We start from the raw sequence: 21,926 nt of genomic DNA, 5'->3' as shown, positions 1-21,926 counted from the left end.
GGAGTAGGGAGTATGCCTGCACCACATGGGTACCAACCAGCCCTGGCTTGGCTCTGACCCTCTCGCCCAGATACCACTGGTTCTGCTCTGGGCAGCAGGGAATGACAGCTGTTTGCCTCCCGAGGGCTTTTTATTGTTTTGCCATGTTCAGTGCTATGCAGTGACCCCAACAACTGGCAAAATTTAACTTAATTGATTATCATTTTTAACTTGATTTGCTCATTTTGGTCCACAGTGTCCTTCCCTCCTCCTCCCCTATAACTGGTTTGGTTTCCAAGACAGTCTGATACCAATTCTTGCTAGTACCATAAAACTGGTCCTAAGGTCCCCTTTTTTTAATCATACTTTTACACCAGGAAAAGCATTACACCGGACACACTAGTATTATCTTATTTCTTTCCAGAACCAGCATATGGACTATTTCCCTGAGAGGTTTTGCCTCTGTAGTTGTAATAAATAGGCCCCAAGAGTCATAGGACAAGAACAAAGGGCCTGGAAAAAACTTAGCTAAAACAGCTGAGCAAAATTTCTAATGGAAGTTAAGGCTGCAAAGTAATTTTCCAGTTTTGAGTACTAGTGGTTCTCAGTCTTAAACTCCTACTTACCCTAAAATCAGCTGCATATGATATCATTCTGGCAAAACAATGCCACTTCCACAGAAATGTTTTCATAACATTACAAGCAGCTGACAGGGCAGAGCAGTGTAGCTGCTGCAAGGGAACCCTGAAGCAGTGGTGAGTGCAGGATAGGGGCGCCTGCCCTATGCCTGGCCTCTCCTTGCCCAGCCCTTCCACAGTGGCTGTTTGTATTGGTGTTCCCAGGCAGGAAACTCCTTGCTTAACGCTCGCTTAGCCTGGAGTTTGGGTACTCTCTTCCATCAGAGTGCAGTGGAGAGCATTGCCTGGCAAATGACAAGTCAATAAGCGAAGCTGTAGCCTGGCCTGCAGCTGTAGCAGCACCTGTTTCAACAGTTCTGTATTCCTGAACATAGCAGGGGCAGGTGAAGGTTTTTATCAATTTCTGTTGGGCCTTTGTCTCCCTTCTGGTTTCCGGAGCGCTCCCACAATGGCAGGTGGAGCAAGAGCAGGTGATCGCTAGTTAAGCATTGCCAGTGTCTTTTGTCTGATGCATAATAGAAAAATCTCCAGCCCATCTGAGAGTTTGTAATCTAATCAGTGCATGATTAATTATTAAAGCTATTTTGGTACTGTTGTTACAGGCAGAAGTAGAATTTCAGCACACAGATCTGTTCTGTGTAGCTCTAGCAGGAAGAACTCATCATTTTTACATCAAATATCTCTCATACAGTGATCACTGGGAAATGGCAGTGGCCAAATATTTTAATTGGGAATACTCAGAATATCTGGTGTCAAATAGCATAAATTATTACTTGACAGCAGCATGGAGCAGAATACTGTCTTTTTGATTTTTTTTTAATAATTGCTGCACCGTTGGCTGTTGGAGCAAAAAAAAAGACTTAACTGCATGTCACCCAGGCCTTAGTATGACAGTGAAATGGAATGCAAGTTCTCCCTGCAATGTTACTGTGCCCCTCTGCTTGTGGGTGATGCTCTGAGGTTGTGAGACGGCTGTAGATCTCCCTTTTGGTGGGAATGAATAATGATAAATAACTCTAAAAGCAAAAAACTAGGAGAACAGCGGACTTCCATGCAGAATGGAAAAAGGCTCCCTAGCATTTCTTTGCAAGAGGAAAGGTTACAGGGTGATTGGGGAATATACAGAAGGATTTGATGCCAGTAAAATTTTACTGAAATCCTTACTTCTCATACATAATTGAAGTAGTTGGTAACTCTAAAGCTCAGTTACTACCGACCCCAAGGGTATAATAAATTCAGATGTTGGTAAGCAAACGTTTTGTAGGGAGGTGTTTTCAATACAGGAGCTGCTGCACTGAGAACAGTGTCATGCATCAGACTGATTATGTAGATACCCTGTTCAGCCTTGCTTCTGGTCTGTGCAGACATGACTGGTCAAACATGACTTAAAGAGCAATAGCAGAACTGATTCAGCTGCAAGGTTAACTGCAATAAGAACTATTTTTGGCTTACAGAAACAGACCTTCCTTCTTTGGTATTGTGGATTAAACTACATGGGGTTTGGTAGAATCAGAGAAGGTTGGCAGAGAGCAGAAGAAGGAACAGGCTCAAAGTGAAATAAAGATTGTCCAAATGCTGGAATAGCAAATTTAGTAGCTTTACATTTACCTATTTCAAAGCCTGCTATAAGAAAAATAATTCTCACCTAATTCTCACCTACTTCACAAAAATAATGAATTTGAAAACGACTAGTAAGGTGCATTTATTCTGCCACTGACAAAATACAAACACAGAGTATGTAATATTTTGCATTCTTCAGCATTTGTCTTCCAGGAATCCTAATACACTGCAGACTTTGAGATAATCCTCGTATCTTTGAGAGCCTGGAGACAATTCATTCCATAATTATAAAAGTGTAAGTTATTTAACCTTTCAGTAAAGCAGGAGACACTAGTTTGTATGAAATAAAGAATTGGATTTAAAAAGTTGTCTGATATGGTACAGCTCATTCTAAAATGCAAATGTCATGGTTTTGACTAAGCTTTATGGTTTTGAAGCAGTTTTAAATCTATTTATATTCTGTGCCATTAGTCTGGAAGGTCCTTGTTTTCCTGGGTGTCTGGAAAAGGGCACTTTTGTTTCTTATAATCCAGCACTGATTGAGATCCTGTGCCTCTAGAGAAGAGAAAACCCATGAAAACACTTCTATTTATACCTCAGCTTTTGTTATTCCTGATTTGTCAGAAGTTGGTTTACAACTTTAGTATAACTATTTTTATATGATGGTGCCCTGAGAAGCTTTTTAGGGAAGTGCTTTGTAAGTGGAAACTATATTGTTCAACAGCCTTTCCAGCAAGTAAAGCCTTTTTCAATCCATCATGCACAGAATAATAGGATGCATTTCACAATAAGATGACTTGCTCACCAAAAAAAATTGGAGGCCAAAAGGCCAAAAGCTACAGTTCACAGAATGGCAGCAGTTGCACTGCCTTGTTCCTGGGCAGTTCCTTGTTCTTCTTCAGCCTTTGCCCTCCCAGCCTGTCCTCTTGGGCAAGGGCAATGGCAACCATGTAAGAACAGGAGGGGGCTTTGGTTTCTGAAGCCTGATGTTGTTACTGAACTTCAGAAAACTTTTCTTGTGTGATTTTTCAAGAAGTCACAGTCCATGTGTGCTCTGGGTATTACAGGGTTTCACTCCACTACATACATTTTAAGAGCATGTTACCGAGGCCTAAAAGCAACACCCTAAAAGGATGTTGTATAGCAGTACAAGAGAAATGTTATGCCTGCGATGATAAATTCTTCGTTTAGTGAATAAATCAAAACATCAATCCAAAAGCTGTCAAAAACTGCCTTATAATGCAGAACCAGTGACACTGCTTTCAATGATGCTTAGAGTCTCCTAGGAGCATTCACAGCAGTGCACAAATGAATGAAGCCTGAGGATTACACTGATTTAGTGCAGTCTAAATCCACGGCAATGCAGAGATGCCCAACTCTGTGAAGGAATTGGGCCTTGGAGAATTCCTGTTGTATTTATAGCACTCCACAACTGTGTGATACTGGATTATGCTAAGGATGTTATCACTGTGTCACATCTGCTCAGCATTCCTTGCTGTACCCCTGCCTACTCTGTACCCAAACTGCAAATTAGCCCTATATAACACAAAACCAGCTGTCAGCAAAGATGCTCGCTATCCATTCCTCATAAGTGGGGAAAGCCTATGTCTCCCTACAAGAATCCCTGGGCTATACTTTGATGAAAGGTTACTAGTAGAACTGGAGAAACATTTCCAGCCTTCAGATATATTCAGACAGTCTTGTGCTGAGAGGGTCTACGTCTCAGCATGAGATAATTTCAGCTGAAATGCTCAGAGAGTAAAATACCCTTTGGTGACTGCGTGTGGTAGGTTGACCCTGGCTGGATGCCAGGTGCCCACCAAAGCCACTCTGCCACTCCCCTCCTCAGCTGGACAGAGGAGAGAAAATAGAACGAAAGGTTCATGGGTTGAAACAAGGGCTGGGACCAATTATCATCACAGGCAAAATGGACTTGACTTGGGGAAATTAATTTATTACCAATCACATCAGAGTAGGATAATGAGAAATAAAACCAAAACCTAAAACATCTTTCCCCACCCCTCCATTCTTCCTAAGCTTACACTTAGGATTTCCAATTTCTCGACCTCCTCCCCCTGCAGCAGTGCAGGGGGGGAGGGAATGGGGGCTGCAGTCAGTTCATTTGTTCCACGTCTTCTCTGCCACTCCTTCCTCCTCAGGGGAACTCCTCACACTCTTCCCCCACTCCAGCATGGGGTCCCTGCCACAAGAGACAGGCCTCCATGAACTTCTCCAATGTGAGTCCTTTTCATGGGCTACAGTTCTTCATGAACTGCTCTAGCATGGGTCCATTCCTCATGGTTCAGCCCTTCAGGAACAGGTTGCTCCAGTGTAGGTCCCCCATGGGGTCACAAGTTCTGCCAGCAAATCTGCTCTAGCGTGGGCTCCTCTCTCTGCAGGTTCTGCCAGGAGTCTGCTCCAGCACGGCCTTCCTATGGGGTCACAGCCTCCTTTGGCCACCCACCTGCTCCGGTGTGTCTCCTCCACCGGCTGCAGGTGGATCTCTGCTCCAGCAGCTGGAGCACCTCCTCCCCTTCCTTCTCCAGTACCCTTAGTATCTGCACAGATGCTTCTCTTACATATTCTCACTCCTTTCTCCAGCTGTTTTTGCACAGCAGTATTTTTCTCCCTTCTTAACTACATTTTCCCAGAAGCACTACCACCATCACTGAAGGGCTCAGCCTTGGCCAATGGTGGGTCCATCTTGGACATGGGGGAAGCTTCCAGCAGCTTCTCACAGAAGCCACCCCTGTAGTCCCCCACTACCAAAACCTTGCCATGCAAACCCCATACACAGTGATTGAATCAGTTATAAAGCTCTTTATTTTGTCTTTATGGTTTCCTTCTCCCTGAAAGAGCCCATGTTTATCCTCTATGAGATGGAGAATGATTTATTTCTGGAAATATTGCAGGCTGGTTTTTTTACATTTGCATTTATTTGTCTGTGGAATACTTTTTTTAATTATTTTTTGGAGGTTAATATTTTTCTCCCCACATTTTTCCTTATGTTTCACTGGAGAGATATTTTGGCAGTTTAAATTAAGACAGTCTTTAAATTAAACTAACTCCACTATCTTGAAACTCTCCTGAAGTTAAAGTAATTTGACTATCTTCAAACTATTTCCTCACCTCAAGGCCTAGGAAGGGTGACTACTCCCATGGTGTCTGGGATTGCTGATCCTGTGTGGAAGTATTGCTGTCTTTGTAGGGTACCCTACAGATACTGGTGTGGCTTTGCATGGCTGTGCTTAAAGGAGCAGACCTTTTGTTACAAACCTCTAAAACATGAAATATTTGAAAATAACAAAGAGATTTTCCACTAACACAGTTATTCCTGTATCTTTGCATGGAATTTTGAGCCAGAACAAAATGATAAGATGTCCTTAACATGGAATCACCAAATTTTGCAACAAAAAACAAAAGAATTTGAATCAAAGGGCTCACCTTTTTAGGTCTAAGTTAGGCTTTTGGTGCTGACTAAAGAACATTGCAAAGACACTTGGGTTGAAAATAAAGGAGAAGTACTAGGAAAAGCACATGGTACCCCAGACCTTTAGGGTCTGGGTCTGCAGCTGCATTACTGTGCTTAATCTGTGCTCTGGTAACTGAGTGTTTCTACAGTCTTGTAGAACAATTACCCTAATCCAAAGGAAAATATATAGAGAGAATCACAGTGGTAGTGGTGCTTGTCTGTTCCTTTCTTCTTCCCCTCTGCCTTCCCCACACACCTCCCAGTGATGTCTGACGTGGTCTGCACACTCCAGACCAAGTCGTGGAGAACTGTTGCATTGCTGCCCCACCATATACTCCTTCCTCTGAGCCACGTGCAGAACGGCTGTGCTCAGCCACTGTTTAACAGCGGCAGGAGGTGTAAGATAACACGTTTTAATTTGCATTCCCTGTAGGTTGACAGTGCACTGCTAATTCCAGTGATTCAGACTGCAGTTTCGTAATAGGTTTAAGCCAATCCGTGGCTATGCTACTGCTGAAAGGCTCAGTCCCCACTCATGTTTTTATCCTTGTCTCATGTTCCCACGCCCTCCTCTACACCAGATCTAGAACCTGTGCAGCCAAGCAGTGAGGCAGATCAGTTCTCTGATCCTTCTAAGTCAGACAACATTGACCAAGCAACAATAGTTTCTGCCCAGATCAGCAAGTTGCTATATTACCGCGTGATAGCTAGTCCAAAGCAAAGGAGAAAGAGGTTAAAAACACTCCTTTCAGCCTGATCTTGGATCAGCTTGAGCCAACTGTGAAACCTCACCCTCGGTCAACACCAGGCAATTCATTAACTCAGTTGTGTATCCAAATCCTAATACTCTGGCTCCTTGTTCACACAGGGAAAGCCATCTGTTCCACTCTTCCCCCTGTACCCTGTGGGCTCAGATGGGATGAATGAGGGAACGACCATGCTTCCTTTCTGTATCTTTACCAGATTCTGTCCTGGGAAGGAGCAATCCCTGATTTTCTTGCATTTATGTTGCGACGTACTTGCACAGCCACGAATGGGGAAAATTTCTTCCTGACTTACTCAAGCTGAACAAGGGCAGCATATCATCTGGTCCTTCACATGTCCTGAGAACTTAGATGTAACTAAACTACACCCACTGTAGACTATCAGTTGGGAAACACCAAAACCAAAGCACACCACACAGTGCTTCACATCAGCCATCAGGAATTTTTACCCACTTCCTGACAGATTTCCTGATGGTTCATTAACAGTGATTAATCAGCCTGACCGTTAACCCCCTGCATTCCTGAGAGATTAATTTCAGTACAAGGCCTCCTGCATGCAATTTTTTTGCTTTCTGAAACATCCCACTATATTAAGTTATGCACTGTTTCTAAAAAGAACAGTGACAAGCATTACAGATGCATGAATTCCCCTGAAATGTTTGGTTTGTGGTGAATGTTGGAAATAAAACATACAACATTCACAACTCTGCAATTTTTAATTTGTATGTCATCTAAAAAGCACAGATGAAAGTATCTGTTTTACATTTCAAAGCCTCTATCAGCATGTGCTTTGAAGGCAGGTAATAGTGATGGGAAATGAACCCAAATTAAGATCAAGGATGTTAAGAACACCCACTTTGAGACATCTGTGGGCTGAATCCAGAGCTCCAGATCTTTCCTGGACTAACAGGAGTCAGATGAGCTACCCATCCTTTGAAAGTGAGGCACAGCTTGGGAACCTCAGAACTGAGATATGCAGAATTAGTAAGTGGACTCCACAGCTCTGCTGGACTCTCAATCAGGATCAGAACAAACTCCCACCTCACTATTTACAAGAAAAAATACTGCAAGTTGTCTGTGAGGTGATGGCTTTCTCTCAGTGCACACTAAAGAAAACTGAGAAGGAGCACAAGAGACCTTCGTTCTGATGTGTAATAATATTCCAGTATGCTGCTCAGCACCAGGGAACAAAGTTATTCTGTGTTATAGACTGTGTTAGTCTAACCCCAGAAAGCCAATAAAGTATTCACCCACAGGGAGCACTCTGTTTTCTAAATCATCAAAACAATTCAGTGTGATGATGTTCATATAAACACCTTTCAACTCCAGATAGCATTAATGAGAGGTGACGAATTTATTTCTTTCTTACACAATGGAGTAAGAGCACTGAATCAGGAATTCCACATGCCATTCTGAAAACAATGGGTCCATGTCGCTGAACCTGTGAGATTCCCATCAACCAAACAACTCATCACTACTCTGATTTCTATGGTACCAGAGTAATAGATATTTCATCAAGGAATATTTCAATTTGGGATACACTTCTATGTAAATTTCCTGTTTAAGATTCAGTGAACTTTTGCCTTGTAGCTGCCTCTTTCCTGGTTTCACACTTGAGCTATATTCTTTCATTTGATTCGGAAGTTCATACCTCACAAAGAAACTCAGAAACAGCAAACCCTCCACACCTGGTTTGTTTTTTGTTTGTTTGTTTGTTCGTTTTGGTTTTTTTTCTAGAGTGCACACAAAATACCATATGACATAAAAAACACAGTACTGGAAAACTCATTACACTTCAGCCGAACACAAAACTCTCCAGTGGCACTCTTGCAAAGTACAGCATATATACCACGATGTGTCAACAAAATGGAAGCACATGGACATCATCGCTAACAGATATAAGATGGACTTTCAGTTGAACATGCTAAAGGAGCTGTATCTACCTTTCCCAGAGTCTGAACTCACACAGAATCAAGAGTCATGGTTGAAGCCTGGCACTAAATATAGTAGCTCTTCAGAAGGTTGATTTGTACTACTCAAACTGGTTTATCAAGCCTCAAAAACACGCAGCTACTCTACTACTCTAATCAAAAGCTTCACTTATCTCATTTCCTTGAGCAGTACTTCACTCCTTTCATCATTCATGTCACACTTGCACCAAATTGTGATTTCATCCTAACAAAGCTCATGTTTACACATTAATTCACAAATTTCATTTAATGAACAAATGAAACTGGAGTCGAAGCTTTGCCCAGAATACATCACGGTATTTTGATAGTACACTGCAAATTCTGGCAGTGGGTTTCCCTTCCAAACAATGAGCTTCCCAACCAGGAAAGAACTGGGCAGATTGTCACTGACTGTGTCACCCTGTATCATGTATGAGGCTGACATGACTTCAGGACCCCATAATCTACCAGCTAAGTAAGAAGAAAGAAATCTCTGTGCTGGGCAATTTCACTAGCCACATATGTTTTTTCCTCTCAGATTGAAAATGCCAAAAGACTCTTAGTGATCCCATCTAATCTCACGAGAAGCACTCAGAATGACACAACTGCCATCTCGCCTGGAATTGATCAAAAAAACATTCTTTTTTTGCACGAAAGCTCCATATGCTCGAGTGCCTCTTTCAAAACCACAGTATATAGCCTTTGTTGGCTGGCCACTGCTTCTGCCTACCTCTGAACTACACATCCTGGGAGGGAAAAAAGCCACCAAACTTCAGGAGGTTTTTTTGTCTGAGCTCACCCTAGCTTTGTCCTCTTGCCAGCTCCCTGCATTCTTTTTCCAACTGAATTTGTGTAATCGTTTTGATGAGTACTCAAGCTGTATATCCTCTCTCAAAGTTCAGTTAGATGTGACTTACAAGCCAGAATTGCTGCTCTGCTGTAGAGTATTGTTCACTGCTACCCACTCATTCTGTTGTCCTTAACCTGTGGGGCAGGAGTGCAGAAAACAGGGCTCTCACACCTCACTCACGGTCTTCAGCAGTAGGTGAGCACCAAGGCATTCTCTGTGGCATTCCCTGTAAAATGGATCTTTCCAAGGAACACACTGCCTGCTTAATGATTTCAGTAACAAAATCACAGACAACAGCAATGAGGCACAAGCTTCTAGAGACTTCTCTTACCTTTTCCCCATATTTCTGTGTCTATTTGTGCTTTGGAATGAATAAAACAAATACTCCTTATAGCTATTTGGGCAGTTGACAAACATTGCTGCCAGAATTTGGGAATCTGTTTTCCTACAGGTGAGTTGTTCTAGAATAGCTGTTTTTATGTCTGCATCTCTATCTCTACATACATACACACAAAAGAAAACCCTGAGGAAAGTAACAAAATCATCACATTTAACTGCAAACTGGCTATTAAAGACACCCCTATAGGTTACTGCTATCAATCACCAAAACTTAACAGCTTTAGCTTCCTTCCATTTCTCTAGTGAAAGCTGCAAAACACATTCTGTCCATGGGGCAGGCTACTAAAGAGTAATTCCTTTATTCTTGATAAGAAATGCAACTTCTGGCATTTTCTGTGGTTAGAATTTGCAAAAGCAAGAAGACTGATTTCCCCACTATTCTCATTTCTCTGTTCTTGTTCTTTTGAAAACCTAATTATGCAATATCACCGATCCAACTCAAACCTTTCTTGTTTCTGTAGTGACCAGAATTACTTGGCAGTGAAAACTCTGTTGGGGGAAATCAGGAAATCTGATATTGTTCAATATCAACATTACTACAATTGGCATTTCTGGGCAACTAAGTAGGCGAGGGGCTCCAGAGCCAGGTTTGCCTTCTCTCTCACCATAGAGGTGATGTGAAGAAACTGAGAAGAGTAAGTTATCTTTCACAAAGCCTGGATGATACCTGGGTCTGCAGAGAATAGCTTTGAAGAAGAAAAGGAGACATATGACATTTGTAAGCTAACCATAAAGAGGGAAAAAATGATGAGGAGTTTGGCCAAGAATATGCTGCACTATTACACAGCAGATCACATTTGCAACTTCCTACGGCTCAGGCCAGAAAAAGATACTTGGGAAGGTGACGCTCTGGATGTGCCAGAAGCGCCAGCTTCCACTAGCTATTTTTAACTGCAGGAATTTAATTAGAAGGATGGCTGCACACAGTTGGTCTTCCTTCCTCTTGATCCTTTGTGCAACTTAGAAATCCCAGGGTGCTATGTACCATTACTGGCCTTGCGTGCATGCACTGGCAGACCAGTATCTGCTCTGACACAGGGTGAGCTACATACTAGGACTGAACATGCTCTTGGAGTAGAGCCTGTGCTGGCTTCATCATAAAGTCAAGGGGAGGACAGCAAATCAAGAGAAGAGATGCAGCATGTTTTGCTGCAATGACTTTGAATTGCATTGTAAGCCATAGTTAGCCCAAGAGAAGCAACAAAATGGTCATTTCCTACTCCGCTCTCAACCTGTATAAATTATACCATTGTTTCATTTGCTAAAACATCTCAGAAGTGAGATGGCACAAAGGTAGCTTCTGAACTCAGCTTCCCTAGACCTCATCAGAATGTAATCTCAGGTGGAGATGTAGGATGCTGTATCCTTCATGTGTTATGGCCCCCAAACAAAACATTTCAGCTGCTGCATAAATGCTGCCAGCACCCCTACCTTTTTATGTCCAGACCAATCAACTGGGTTAATTTCCAAACTGGAATATTTCTTAGTATGGCAGTTCTTAGTATGCCAGCAGTGGAGCCAAAGCACTTGTCCTCATAGCATATTTCCATAAACTCCTTACAGCCTCTTCAAGAAGTATCCAATGCAAAGGAACTCTGCATTGCTACGTACTTTCTCATTTACGTGGACATCTACAATGATGTCCAGTTCTAAAAATGAGACAACTGATAGCCTGACAAAAATTTTCCTCCAGTCCTATTTTTTTTTAAGAGAAGCATAGAGAAGAAGTTATGGTTAAACAAGGGAAGCAAGTTCACTTGCCACTGAACAAGCCAGTATCTATGTGCTTTTGTTTCCCATCTACAAAACAGCAGTATGAATATAATTTCACCTCATGTTCTAAGTACCCAAGTAGTAAATAATGTAAAGTGCTCAGCAACTTTTTGTATATGTATACATGTATAGGAACGAAGCTGTAGGACAGAATGTCATGACCTTTTACTGATCTTGTGTAGCAAAACCAAACGACTCTTGGTATCAATAAAGTAATATAGAAATTCAGTTTTACTATGAGGTTTTTGCTGCCTGGCACTCTACAATCTTAGAAGGGTCTTAGAAAACTAAATATTGGCTTAGATCTTCTTTTTAGAATATGTCTTCATTAAGTATCCCTTGTAATTTAATGCAATTTGTGGCAAATGCTAATACTGCTTCTCCCTGTCAGCTGTATCTCTGTTAAATTATGCATTTCCATCTGGAAAGAAACTGTACAGGACTGTAGGCTCTCTTCTACTTAGAGTCAGGAATGGAAAGGGATTTAATTAGATGCTCCGTGGTTGAGAAAAGGACTAGAGCAAAGCTTGGGTGGTCCATGGAATCTTCCACTGGAAAACAAGGCTGCAAATTGTTCTGTACAAGCCTGCTTCTGTTTGCTCATTTTGTTTACATTGTTTGTTCTTACAGATTAAAATAGACAGTTACTAGGCAGATAAACAGTGTTTCCTTCCACGACAATGTTGTCTAGAAGTTAAGAGAGTAGCATGGGACAATATGAGCCTGTACTTCATTTTTGGCTGCATCACTACAACTCCTTATATAACTTAGAGCAGGACATTTTTAGCTTGTGCTTCAGTGCACCCAATCACTAACATTTTTGTTGCATTTTTCCTATTTGTAAAAGGGGGATAATATAGCTTTCTGCTCTCCAGGAGGAAAAACGGTGCATCCAGCTTGCTCCACTTTTTCTTGGTTGACTGCCAGTGCAGACGGATGCAACTCCTGCAATCCCTTTTTTCACTGGATACCTGCTATACCCTTAGGCGACTGACCAAGCCTTCAAAAACTGAAGTGTCGTTAGAAGGCCTGAATCAGAAACAGAAACGTGTGAGGAGCCAAGCAAGTCCCATCTAGACTTAACTGTGAGTCAACTCAAATGCAGTGATTTCAGTCATGTGCTCTTTCACAGTTCAGCTGAACTTCAGAACATAATAAATGCAGCTTTAAATAGATTTACAGTGCAGATCGCTGATTGGAGTGCCTGGCAGATTAACTTATTCCTCATGGTTTTTCTGCTCCAAAATTCAATGGATTCCATATTTGCAAAAGAGGGAATGCAGGAGGCTAAGTCAGAAAGCGGGCTATGACTGGAACTAAACTTATTTATTAACCTATTTAGGTTGCATGTTAAAGAAAGGAAGCTATTATGCTGCCGGTTTGTGGGACGTTAATGGGAGTTCTGGGCATAATTACTCCACTGATAAATAAGCTGTTTGCCTGGTAGCTACTTTTTCTCTTTCCTTGAAAGAGAAAGGAAGGTAAGGAAAAAGAAAAAGAAAAGAAAAAAAAAGGAAAAGGAAAAGAAAAAGAAGAAGAAGAAAGAAAAGAAAAAGAAAAAAAAAAGAAAAGAAAAAGAAAAAGAAAAAGAAAAAGAAAAAGAAAAAGAAAAAGAAAAAGAAAAAGAAAAAGAAAAAGAAAAAGAAAAAGAAAAAGAAAAAGAAAAAGAAAAAGAAAAAGAAAAAGAAAAAAAGGTTAGGTTTTAGGGTTAGGGTTAAAGAAAAAAGAAAACCTTGGTTGTCATTTTACTCCTTGCTACATCCTTGGGTAGGAAAAGGTTAAACAATCAACAACATTTTTCTTTTCTTAGTGAGTTAGAGAACTGTACATCAGACACATTGTCTGCCAAATGCTTCATTTACTACCAGCTGCATTTTTACTTTGTTGGGAGATAGCTGAAATAAAATCACTGTTCTTTGTGCAAACGGCATGCTAAATAATGTACGGCTACAAGATTATTAAATAGCAAAGGCATTTGATAATATTAGAGTCAACCACAAGTCCCACTTCTGCTGATGCACAGAATTTTGAGTAATTAGTCATTGCACAGAGTGTTGTATTTATATCCCCTTGAGCCTCAGACGTTAGGCCACAAAGTCAGGAGACAAAGAATTGCTGTTATTAGGAGGACTGTTTTGGATTTATTTATATTCTAAGGCTTTATTTCAGTGTCCACTTCACTCCTCTGGCTCAGGCTTCCTCCAAATGAGAAGATACAGCTAAGTCAGAGAATTTTTAGTGTAAACCATATTTTTACAGACAAGACCTCGCAACTTCAAGCAGAAGCACTTCAATGAGTTTGCAAAGCCCCCAGAGAAGCACAACTGGCCTGAGGTTATATGACAAGCCTGGGAAAAAGGCCTCCCAGATCCTGTTCTGATCTCTAACAGACTTCTCATGGCTTATATGCAACACATTAATAGCAACTCCAATTTATGGACAGATAAATTGGGATACAAAGAAGACAAGTAGCTCTCCCAAGGATTTACAGCAAGTCTTTTGCAGAGCCTTGGAACTCTTACTCAGTCCTTTGTTCAAATTGCTAAACCACACTGCCTTCTTTAGACCACAGTTACTGCACAGGCCTGAATACTGTGACATATCTAAAATTATATAGCTATACACTTATATGAGGCTTTATTAAAACAAAGGTTGTGTAACATCTTCGGAGTTCAATACAAAGCTGCTCAGTGAGTAGTCTACTGCTTAAAGACACCCTTCATAATTCTCTCCCCTAGTAATAGAGACAGATCTAATATATTGTAGTAAGAATTCTGAGGGAAACAACAGTATTCGAACACAAAACATCTGATGACAATTCATATTGTAACAATGAACTTTTCTTTTGCAGAACTGACATAAAAAATAATATTTATGATTATGACAGATAGCATGTATCATCTGTCTCTGAGAATATGGTACAGTGAAGAACTATATAGACTAAATCATACACTCATGACAAAATTCAGGCACAACTGAATAGATTAAATTTTGAATATTATCCTGTCTCCTCAATGAGTTTCCTTTCATAAGTATGGCACCTCAACCTGTGATCCCATTAGCTTCCCTCAGCAGGTTGTGCACTCTCTATAGTTGAAAAGCACAACCAGAAAATGCTGATACTATAAGAAATTATATGGTAAATTTAATGGCTGTGCTTAGAAATACTGTGAAATTAAACATTCTGGGTTCTTTGTGAGATTTAAAAGGGAGACAATGGACTTCTGTTATTACTAGGGGCATCATTGTGAAAGGGGATTCTAAATTTTCATTTAAATATTGTGTACCCAAGTGTGTACATTTGCCTTTCCAGAAAATACATCCATGCTGAAGCCAGATATGCAGATGGAACAAAAATTAGAAAGTCACCCTAACTGATGCCAGTATATATTCAGCATCTTGATCCAAGCTGGGCTCTGGAGCAACACAGGTTACAAACACTAATCCTAGATTACCTCCCTCCCCAAACTGATCTCCATCCTGTAACCTTGAAATAGGGGAGTGACAGCAGGGCAGCTCTGGCTTGCTTAGTCAGAGAGCAACCCATTTTCCACTAATGCAGGGGAGATTCTGCCAGTGCCATCTCTCTGATTTGAAGCATGGATCCTAGACAGGACACCCCAACTTCAACTGCAAGCAGCAACCACAGAGCAAAGTCACAGAGCCAGCAGACACGTTACAGCCTGCCATAGCCACCAACTGCCAGACTGCCCCACTTCCAAAGGAGGCCTGGCACGGATGACCCTCTGAATCCCAGATCCAAGTTCCGAATGTGGAGCTTCAGACAGCCCAAATACCTCTGCAAAACCCACCTGCACACATCAAGCCCTAGGCAGGCCTCTGGCAGTACCTCAGGGGCTTGACTTGGTCTCTAGCTGTCACCTGAAGTGCTCAGCTCCATATGATCCCATAGTGCTTTTTTGCAAAATGGAAGGGAACTAATCTCACTGCTGGCCAAATTCCAGCTTTGAGTAATTACATTCTTCTGACAAATTTTCCTTGGCAGTTTCAATGGAATATAATTAGTAAATGTAAATAGATGTAAACAGTGCTGTAAATTACACTTTGCGTGATTGTCAGAAGCAGAGGGGGAGAGCGAGGGTGAAGGGGCAAAAAGAGCAGAGCTTCGTTCTCTGATATGGATGACGTTGTGGCCTTCTCTCCCCCATCAGACACTCTCTCTCATCAGTGTATGTCACTGCCAAGACAGTGTGTTCAGGGCTACTGCAGCAGGATCATCATGTGGCTCATCACACAGATCATCCCCTTCACCTCAAGTACAGTTTTGACATGATGTCATGTCCCACAGCTGTTTGTGAGCATCTGCCATGTTCCACCTCAGCTGTGCTTCTGCTTCAGCAGCAGGCAAACTGCTTCACACACACACATGCAACTGCAAAATGAGCGTACGTGATATTATTGTTTTCTATGAAATGCTTATCAAATTTGTGAATGGTTTGTGAAACCTTCTGCTACCAACAGAAGAAGTGTCATATAAATGGAATTATATAATTATCCTTCACTGCTATTTTAATGCAGCTTCATGTACTGTTTTCACCTAGAGTGGAAATAGCTTCTTCCTAAAATAAAGTAAATGCATATACTTAACTCAATGTAGTCAAGTACATTTAAAGGAACTATTTAAAGTAATGAAAATAGATTATAATATATACCTGTCTTATGTTAGTATTTTATTATGTGTCAAATGTCTCATGTACAGCATCTGTTTCAAATACAAATTGATATGGTCAGTGGGATTAATTAGATCTTTCTGTCATCCAGAGAATTCAAGGATGATTTTCCAATAATTCACTTATTTTTCTGTTTATTCAAAATTTGCATATAGGAAATAGCTAGCAGAAACTAGTAAAATGAAGGGAAAGTTAATTTTCTTAACAAAAGCTTATTGCACTATTAAGCTATAAGAGGAGAAACAGATGTTTCAGCTTTACAATACCATGTCTTGCAAAACTTCCCTCTGAACGACTATTCGTGCTCTACATGTTTTGGACTGTGTATGGAGAGCTCTGCTAACAGTCATGGGAAGCATTGCATACATTACTAAAGCCCACATAAAGATAATTAGTGCTAAAAAAAAGAATCAACAGGCCTTTTTTCCCCCCTTTATAGTATTGATTTAGTGTGGGTGAAAAATGCCAGATTTTAAGTCTTGAAGATTCATGTTCTACCACAGAGTGGGAGATGGAGCCAGCTTTTCCCAGCATTCTGCCAATAAACACTTAGCTTAACCATCTCTAGGGCTGGGAAGAAGAGCCAGGCTCTACGGTCTATCAACCCTTAGTGCCCCTGATGAACCTGTGGACCTGGAGAATGAGGACCACACAGACTGGGGCAAGGAACTCAAATTTTTAATCTTTGTGGCTGTACCTACCCAGGCATTTTCTTGTCCAAAAATTCTCAAAATTGCAGAAATGACCAGGAGTAAGTATTGAAGTTGCACTGCTGCGGAGAGGACTGTGGGTAGTGCTGCAGTGGTAGCAGCTATGGAAAAATTTATACAATGAAAGAGGCCTTTGAAGCTCATTTTGTATCTTACATGTATATCTCCTAAATGGCAAATTCTGTTTTAATTTAAATTTTGTAACTTTTTGCAAATGCTATGATAGGGTATACACATCATTTACCTCTTTGTCTGGCAATAACTTTATTTTCTGCAGATGTAAACAATATCGACACATCACATAACCAGATGTGATTGTGCCTGGTCCTTCAAGATGCTGAAGTCGGGGCAGTTTAAGGTAGCAACTTTTTTTTTATTATCAAATGCCATGCTAAGAGCATATACGTGAACAACTCTGAATACTCTGTGGATAAGTAGCTACTTGGTAAGCCACCTCACAGCTTGCTCCTTCCCCCAAGGAAGGATCTACTGCAGAGATGCCCCTGAAGAGAGCAACATGTCCTACTAGAATGTTTAGTATTTATTTTAATAATAGAGCTATCCAGGTTAGTTGAGGATGACATTATTTTGCTAAGTGTTTGTAAGGGTTGCTTTAAAACCACTTGCTTTCAGAAAAGTCATAATCAGGCTAAGCACTTTAAGACTTCTATAATGGAAGGCCAACACATATTTTTTCATTCAGTCTGCAAGAATAAACTGAGCACAGCTGTTTTACTGAAAACAGCCCACTGGTATTTAAGTAGATTAACAAAATTAACTGTGAAAATCCTCTGCTATCTGAAAGCCAATAACCTGTTGGCCACAAGGAGGCAGGGCAAGGATTTAGTACACTCAAAGAAAATGCCTTTATTTAAAGTTAAATTAAAAAAAAAAAAAAAAGAAAAGAAAAAGAAAAAAATAGAAAACGAGGAGCATTAAATTAGTTCAGTCATGAAACTCTGAACTGCTAGGCAAGATAAAAAGCACTTTTTCATCCACAGTGTGTGGTTTCAGAATTGCTGTTTTATTCCAAGAACAGCAAATATCTTAAGATATGAAACAATAGCTGATCTGGCAGCAATTTTCTTCTTTTGAAGAAGCAGATCACTCATGTTACTTCTTCATCACTTCTGTGTGATGTAGAAGAAAACTCTAAAGCTCAGCTTTGATAGAAGCAGTGGATTTACCAACTCAGAGCAAGAAGCCGTACTGCCAGGTTCACAAGATGTTGCTCCCAAGCTAATAAATCCTGCCTCTGGGCAGCTTTAGGAGCTGTGCCTTTTACTCCCTTGGCACTTCTAATTCTAGGCTAAAAGCAAGCAGAAGCTGTTTGGCATCTGTAGCGCCCTACCAAGAACCTTATGCACAGTACACTACAGTGATACCTCCCTCCCTTAACTAGAACTTGAAGACATTCCAAAATTAGCACTAACTCGAAGTCAAACTTCTAAATGACAGAAGGGCAAAAGAGGAAAATAAAGCCATAGTATCTCTATTTCACAATTAAATTGAAAACTATCATATTTAATAACGAAACAACGCTGTCCACGGCATTAGCATATCACAGTTCAAATCTACGAGTGATCTTCTGGTTGAGATGAAGTGACTTTACTCTTGGCTCTGCCACTGCATGCTACTGATCTAGGTAATTTTGGTCTCTTATGCCTCTGTTTCCTCATCTTTTATGCAGTTGCCTTTCTTCTTTGTGAATCAGTATGAGGTCCATGGATAAAAAACATGCTACAAGAACTAGTCATTATTAATGCAATTCAGATACGGAATGCACCAGATGGTAAAATCTCCAGGATTTTAATGAACTATTGTAACAGAACATATGTAATATGACGTTATTATAACAGGCATTTAAATGTATAGTTAGTACATACAACGTGACCTGTGCTGCTCTCAGTAACTCCACTGGAATTATTTTGGATTTATGTCAGATAATACTAGGAACACAAAGTAGCCCCATATGTGCAATGTGGTAAGGTTTTCATAGTAATGTTATCTTAACTATTGCCTGTCCTGTTTTTATCTGTATCTATCATTTAGTTCTGAGCAGGAAATAAAAGAAAAGTACCTAATGTCAAAGACTAAAATGCCTCTGACCAAGTATTTGACTGGGCAAAGGTGAAAAAATAGGACTGCAGCTCAAGCCACTGGCATCAGACATTACAGTCAGAGACAGGTACTTACTTCAGTAAAGGAGGGACATAAAGACACCATCAGTATGTATAATTCTAGCTCATCTAAAATACAGACTATAAAACTCAAGTGAACTGACACTTAATACGTGAGAGGCTGGAAGCAAGATATCAATTTCACATCATAAATTAGCCTTTGTGCTAGTGCCCAAAGATTTGGCTGATTACTCATTGCTTTCCCTTAGTGCTTAAGCAGTCTTTTCCAAAGCAAGACAGTTAAACCACAAAAACGTACCGTAGTGTCCACAGCCCTGACCTTCCCAGCAGGAACGTGCTTTGGAATGGGTTCTTCTACTGATATCATCATGCAGCCTTCTGCTCCAAGAGTAACAATTACAAGCTTACACCCTCTTTCTAACAGCATGCGTCCCACCTTTTCAGCATCTTCAAGGTTGCCAACTGGGATGCCCGTTAAAATTTCTGCCTGGAAAACAACCCACGCAAATGAAAATCATAATCTGACAGCATTCATTTTTGGACAACAGTTGCACTTGAAAACAGTATTTAATATCTTTTTAAAATGTCTATTGTAGGATGATCATGAAACCACTTTCTACGCTGATATTTGAATATGTCTTGCTACTCGTTGGAAACCAGCATGCATTTCAGGTGCAGCAGACTAATGGAGAGCAGCCTATGCAGAGACGCAGGAGGCATGGGTTCTGTTTCAGCTTCTACAACTTACCTGGCATACAACCCTTAGTAAAATCACATTTCTCCCACATGCCTCAGTTTTTATATCTGTGAAATGGACACAATGACACAGTCTTGGCAAAAGCACTTTGTGGTCTAATGTGAAAAATGTTACAAGGCAACTTGGTCACTATTGTTGAGGGATATTTATCTCCAAGTGAGAAACTTTTTAAATACTTTTTAAAATTCTCAGTGTTAAACCAGAAGGGGAAATTCTCTTTAAGGAAAAAAAAAATTGCTCAACTTTGACCACTTTGTTTAGTTTTATATACATTTTTTGATGAGAATACCTAAAATTTATCTGTCTTTACTAAATTTTGTCCTGCTTGCCTGAGAAAAGGGAAGTCTTACTACAGGGTTGCTGCTGGATCCTGAAGAATGCAGTTTGAAGTATTTCCAGATAGCTGCCTTGTAGCTGAACATAACTTCCACACTCTTAGGGGTTATTTTCAGTGGAAAACTTACTTTGGAACCTCTTCAGTAGCTAATCTCCTGACCTCTGCTACACGAGCAGCTCAACTTCTTGGGAAACAGCTGCTGAAATGTTTCAAACTACCTTCCTCTGCCTGACTGAAATTTGAATTCAGTCCGCATACTTCTTGATGTAACAAACCGTAAACTACAGTGATTAAACAACTGCTTCATGGAGCACAGGCCATGCCTGTAGTAAAGAGAGGGAGAGCAGACAGCTGGGGACAGGAACTACTACAGCCATCTACAAGCAAACCGCCCCCAGCTGTGAGTCAGTGCCTGCTCACCACTGTCATTTCCTGAGTTTCAGCCTGACCCAGGCGAGAGCAGCCACCCTTAGGCTCTGAAGGGCCAGATTATGCCAACACACTCCCTAGAGTTTATCATATCACTAGCAGAGGACTTACTGGTTTTAATTTTCAAACTTCTATGACCAAGTGCTGCAGTCCCTACTTAGACAAATGCACAATGATTTCTAGCACTGTTGATCTGATCACTATGAGAGGGAGGCTGCTGTGGCAGGACTTGATGGGTAAACTCGTGGGTTGCAAGGGCAAGGTGTGGTTAACATGTACACAGAATTTAAAACTACTTTTTTTAACCACACTGATCCCAGACAAGAATACACTAAGCTTTAAATTATAAGAAGGCAACTAAACCTATCCAATTTTCTCTCTGGCATGTCACCATGCTACTCAAACTTCTCTTGCAGTATGAACTATTTAAGCAAATTAAACATATTTCAGTCTTTAGAAGGCCATAAAAGTATTTAAAAATAAGAAAACTAGTTTTCAAAATGTATCTCACAAAACCTTTTGAACGTATCTTTTTGCAAGGTTTGCAAGGAGTTAATACACCAAAAATGTTTTTGGAGTAACTAAGGATAGATGATAAATAGTATTAAAATATATACATAATCTATTCAGGCATTTAAAGAGTCTGTGTCTCTTCATGAATTTTGAGATCTCTGGAGCAGGAATTATGCATTCCTGTATTCAAAACACCTAGTACGTCATGTTACAAGAATAAAAATGGATTAACACAAATCTTTGAATGAAACTGGGAAGCAGTGTACTTTATGAAGGGCAATAATTCCAAACATTCTACCTATGCTGCAGTCTCCAGGATGAAAGTGGATTTGGTTTTGGCAGAGAAACAGTAAACCTAATACGGGTTTACTTACCTGTTATACTTCTGTAGTTCATGAGTAAAGTAAATGAAGTATTTAAATACAATATTCTTCCTAATGAAATGCACATCCTGTATGCTTAGCATTAAGACTGTACTCCTCTTTGTGCTTCCTATATCCCAAGTCAACAGGTTTTTTTGCTTGAGTAGAGAAAGAATTGTTCCGGGACTGATATGTGAAAGGTTTTGCAGAAATCTTTCTTTTCATCTTTACACTGCTTATACCAATAAATAAAATTTTTTTGAACAGACAGAGCCTGTATAAAAGTAGATCTTCGGCTGCTTGAAACCACTATCATCTAACTCATCTACAGCAGGATGGTAAAACTAAAAAACACTGGAACAAGCTGTAAGAATCATAAAAGTAGCAGAAGCCAGACAGATTCTGTGCCAATAATTAGAGATTGAGATAAATGTCAACTGATGTTAAATACTATGGTGAATTTTTAAGTTCCTCCCTTCAGTAGAATCTTATTTAAAAAACAAACTGTGGTACAATTGAAGGAAATAACTAATGGTTATGTAAAGAAAAAATTAAATAACAATACTAAAAGCCCAATGTGGACATTTGCCATATACTGTACA

General features: G+C 40.3%; 1 protein-coding gene across 3 annotated transcripts in view; it reads right to left on the bottom strand.

Moving 5' to 3' along the window:
* The window catches only part of RBKS (ribokinase), a 76,252-nt gene that overhangs the window by 7,085 nt on the left and 47,241 nt on the right, over positions 1 to 21,926 (bottom strand). For all 3 annotated transcript variants that reach the window (XR_005562727.1, XM_039379117.1, XM_027748888.2), the window contains exon 7: positions 19,225 to 19,413. Coding sequence is in view for 2 of the 3 variants with exons in the window: in XM_039379117.1 (XP_039235051.1) it covers positions 19,225 to 19,413 (189 nt within the window). In the remaining variant the exon portion in view is untranslated. The remainder of the gene's footprint in view (positions 1 to 19,224; positions 19,414 to 21,926) is intronic.

The sequence above is a fragment of the Pipra filicauda genome, unplaced genomic scaffold (genome assembly GCF_003945595.2).
Source record: "Pipra filicauda isolate LSUMZ 115617 unplaced genomic scaffold, ASM394559v2 scaffold156_size1729456_pilon, whole genome shotgun sequence".
In the NCBI taxonomy this organism is placed as follows: Eukaryota; Metazoa; Chordata; class Aves; order Passeriformes; family Pipridae; genus Pipra; species Pipra filicauda.
The sequence above is the reverse complement of the archived record's forward strand: the minus strand, read 5'-3'. Positions and strand labels throughout refer to the sequence as shown.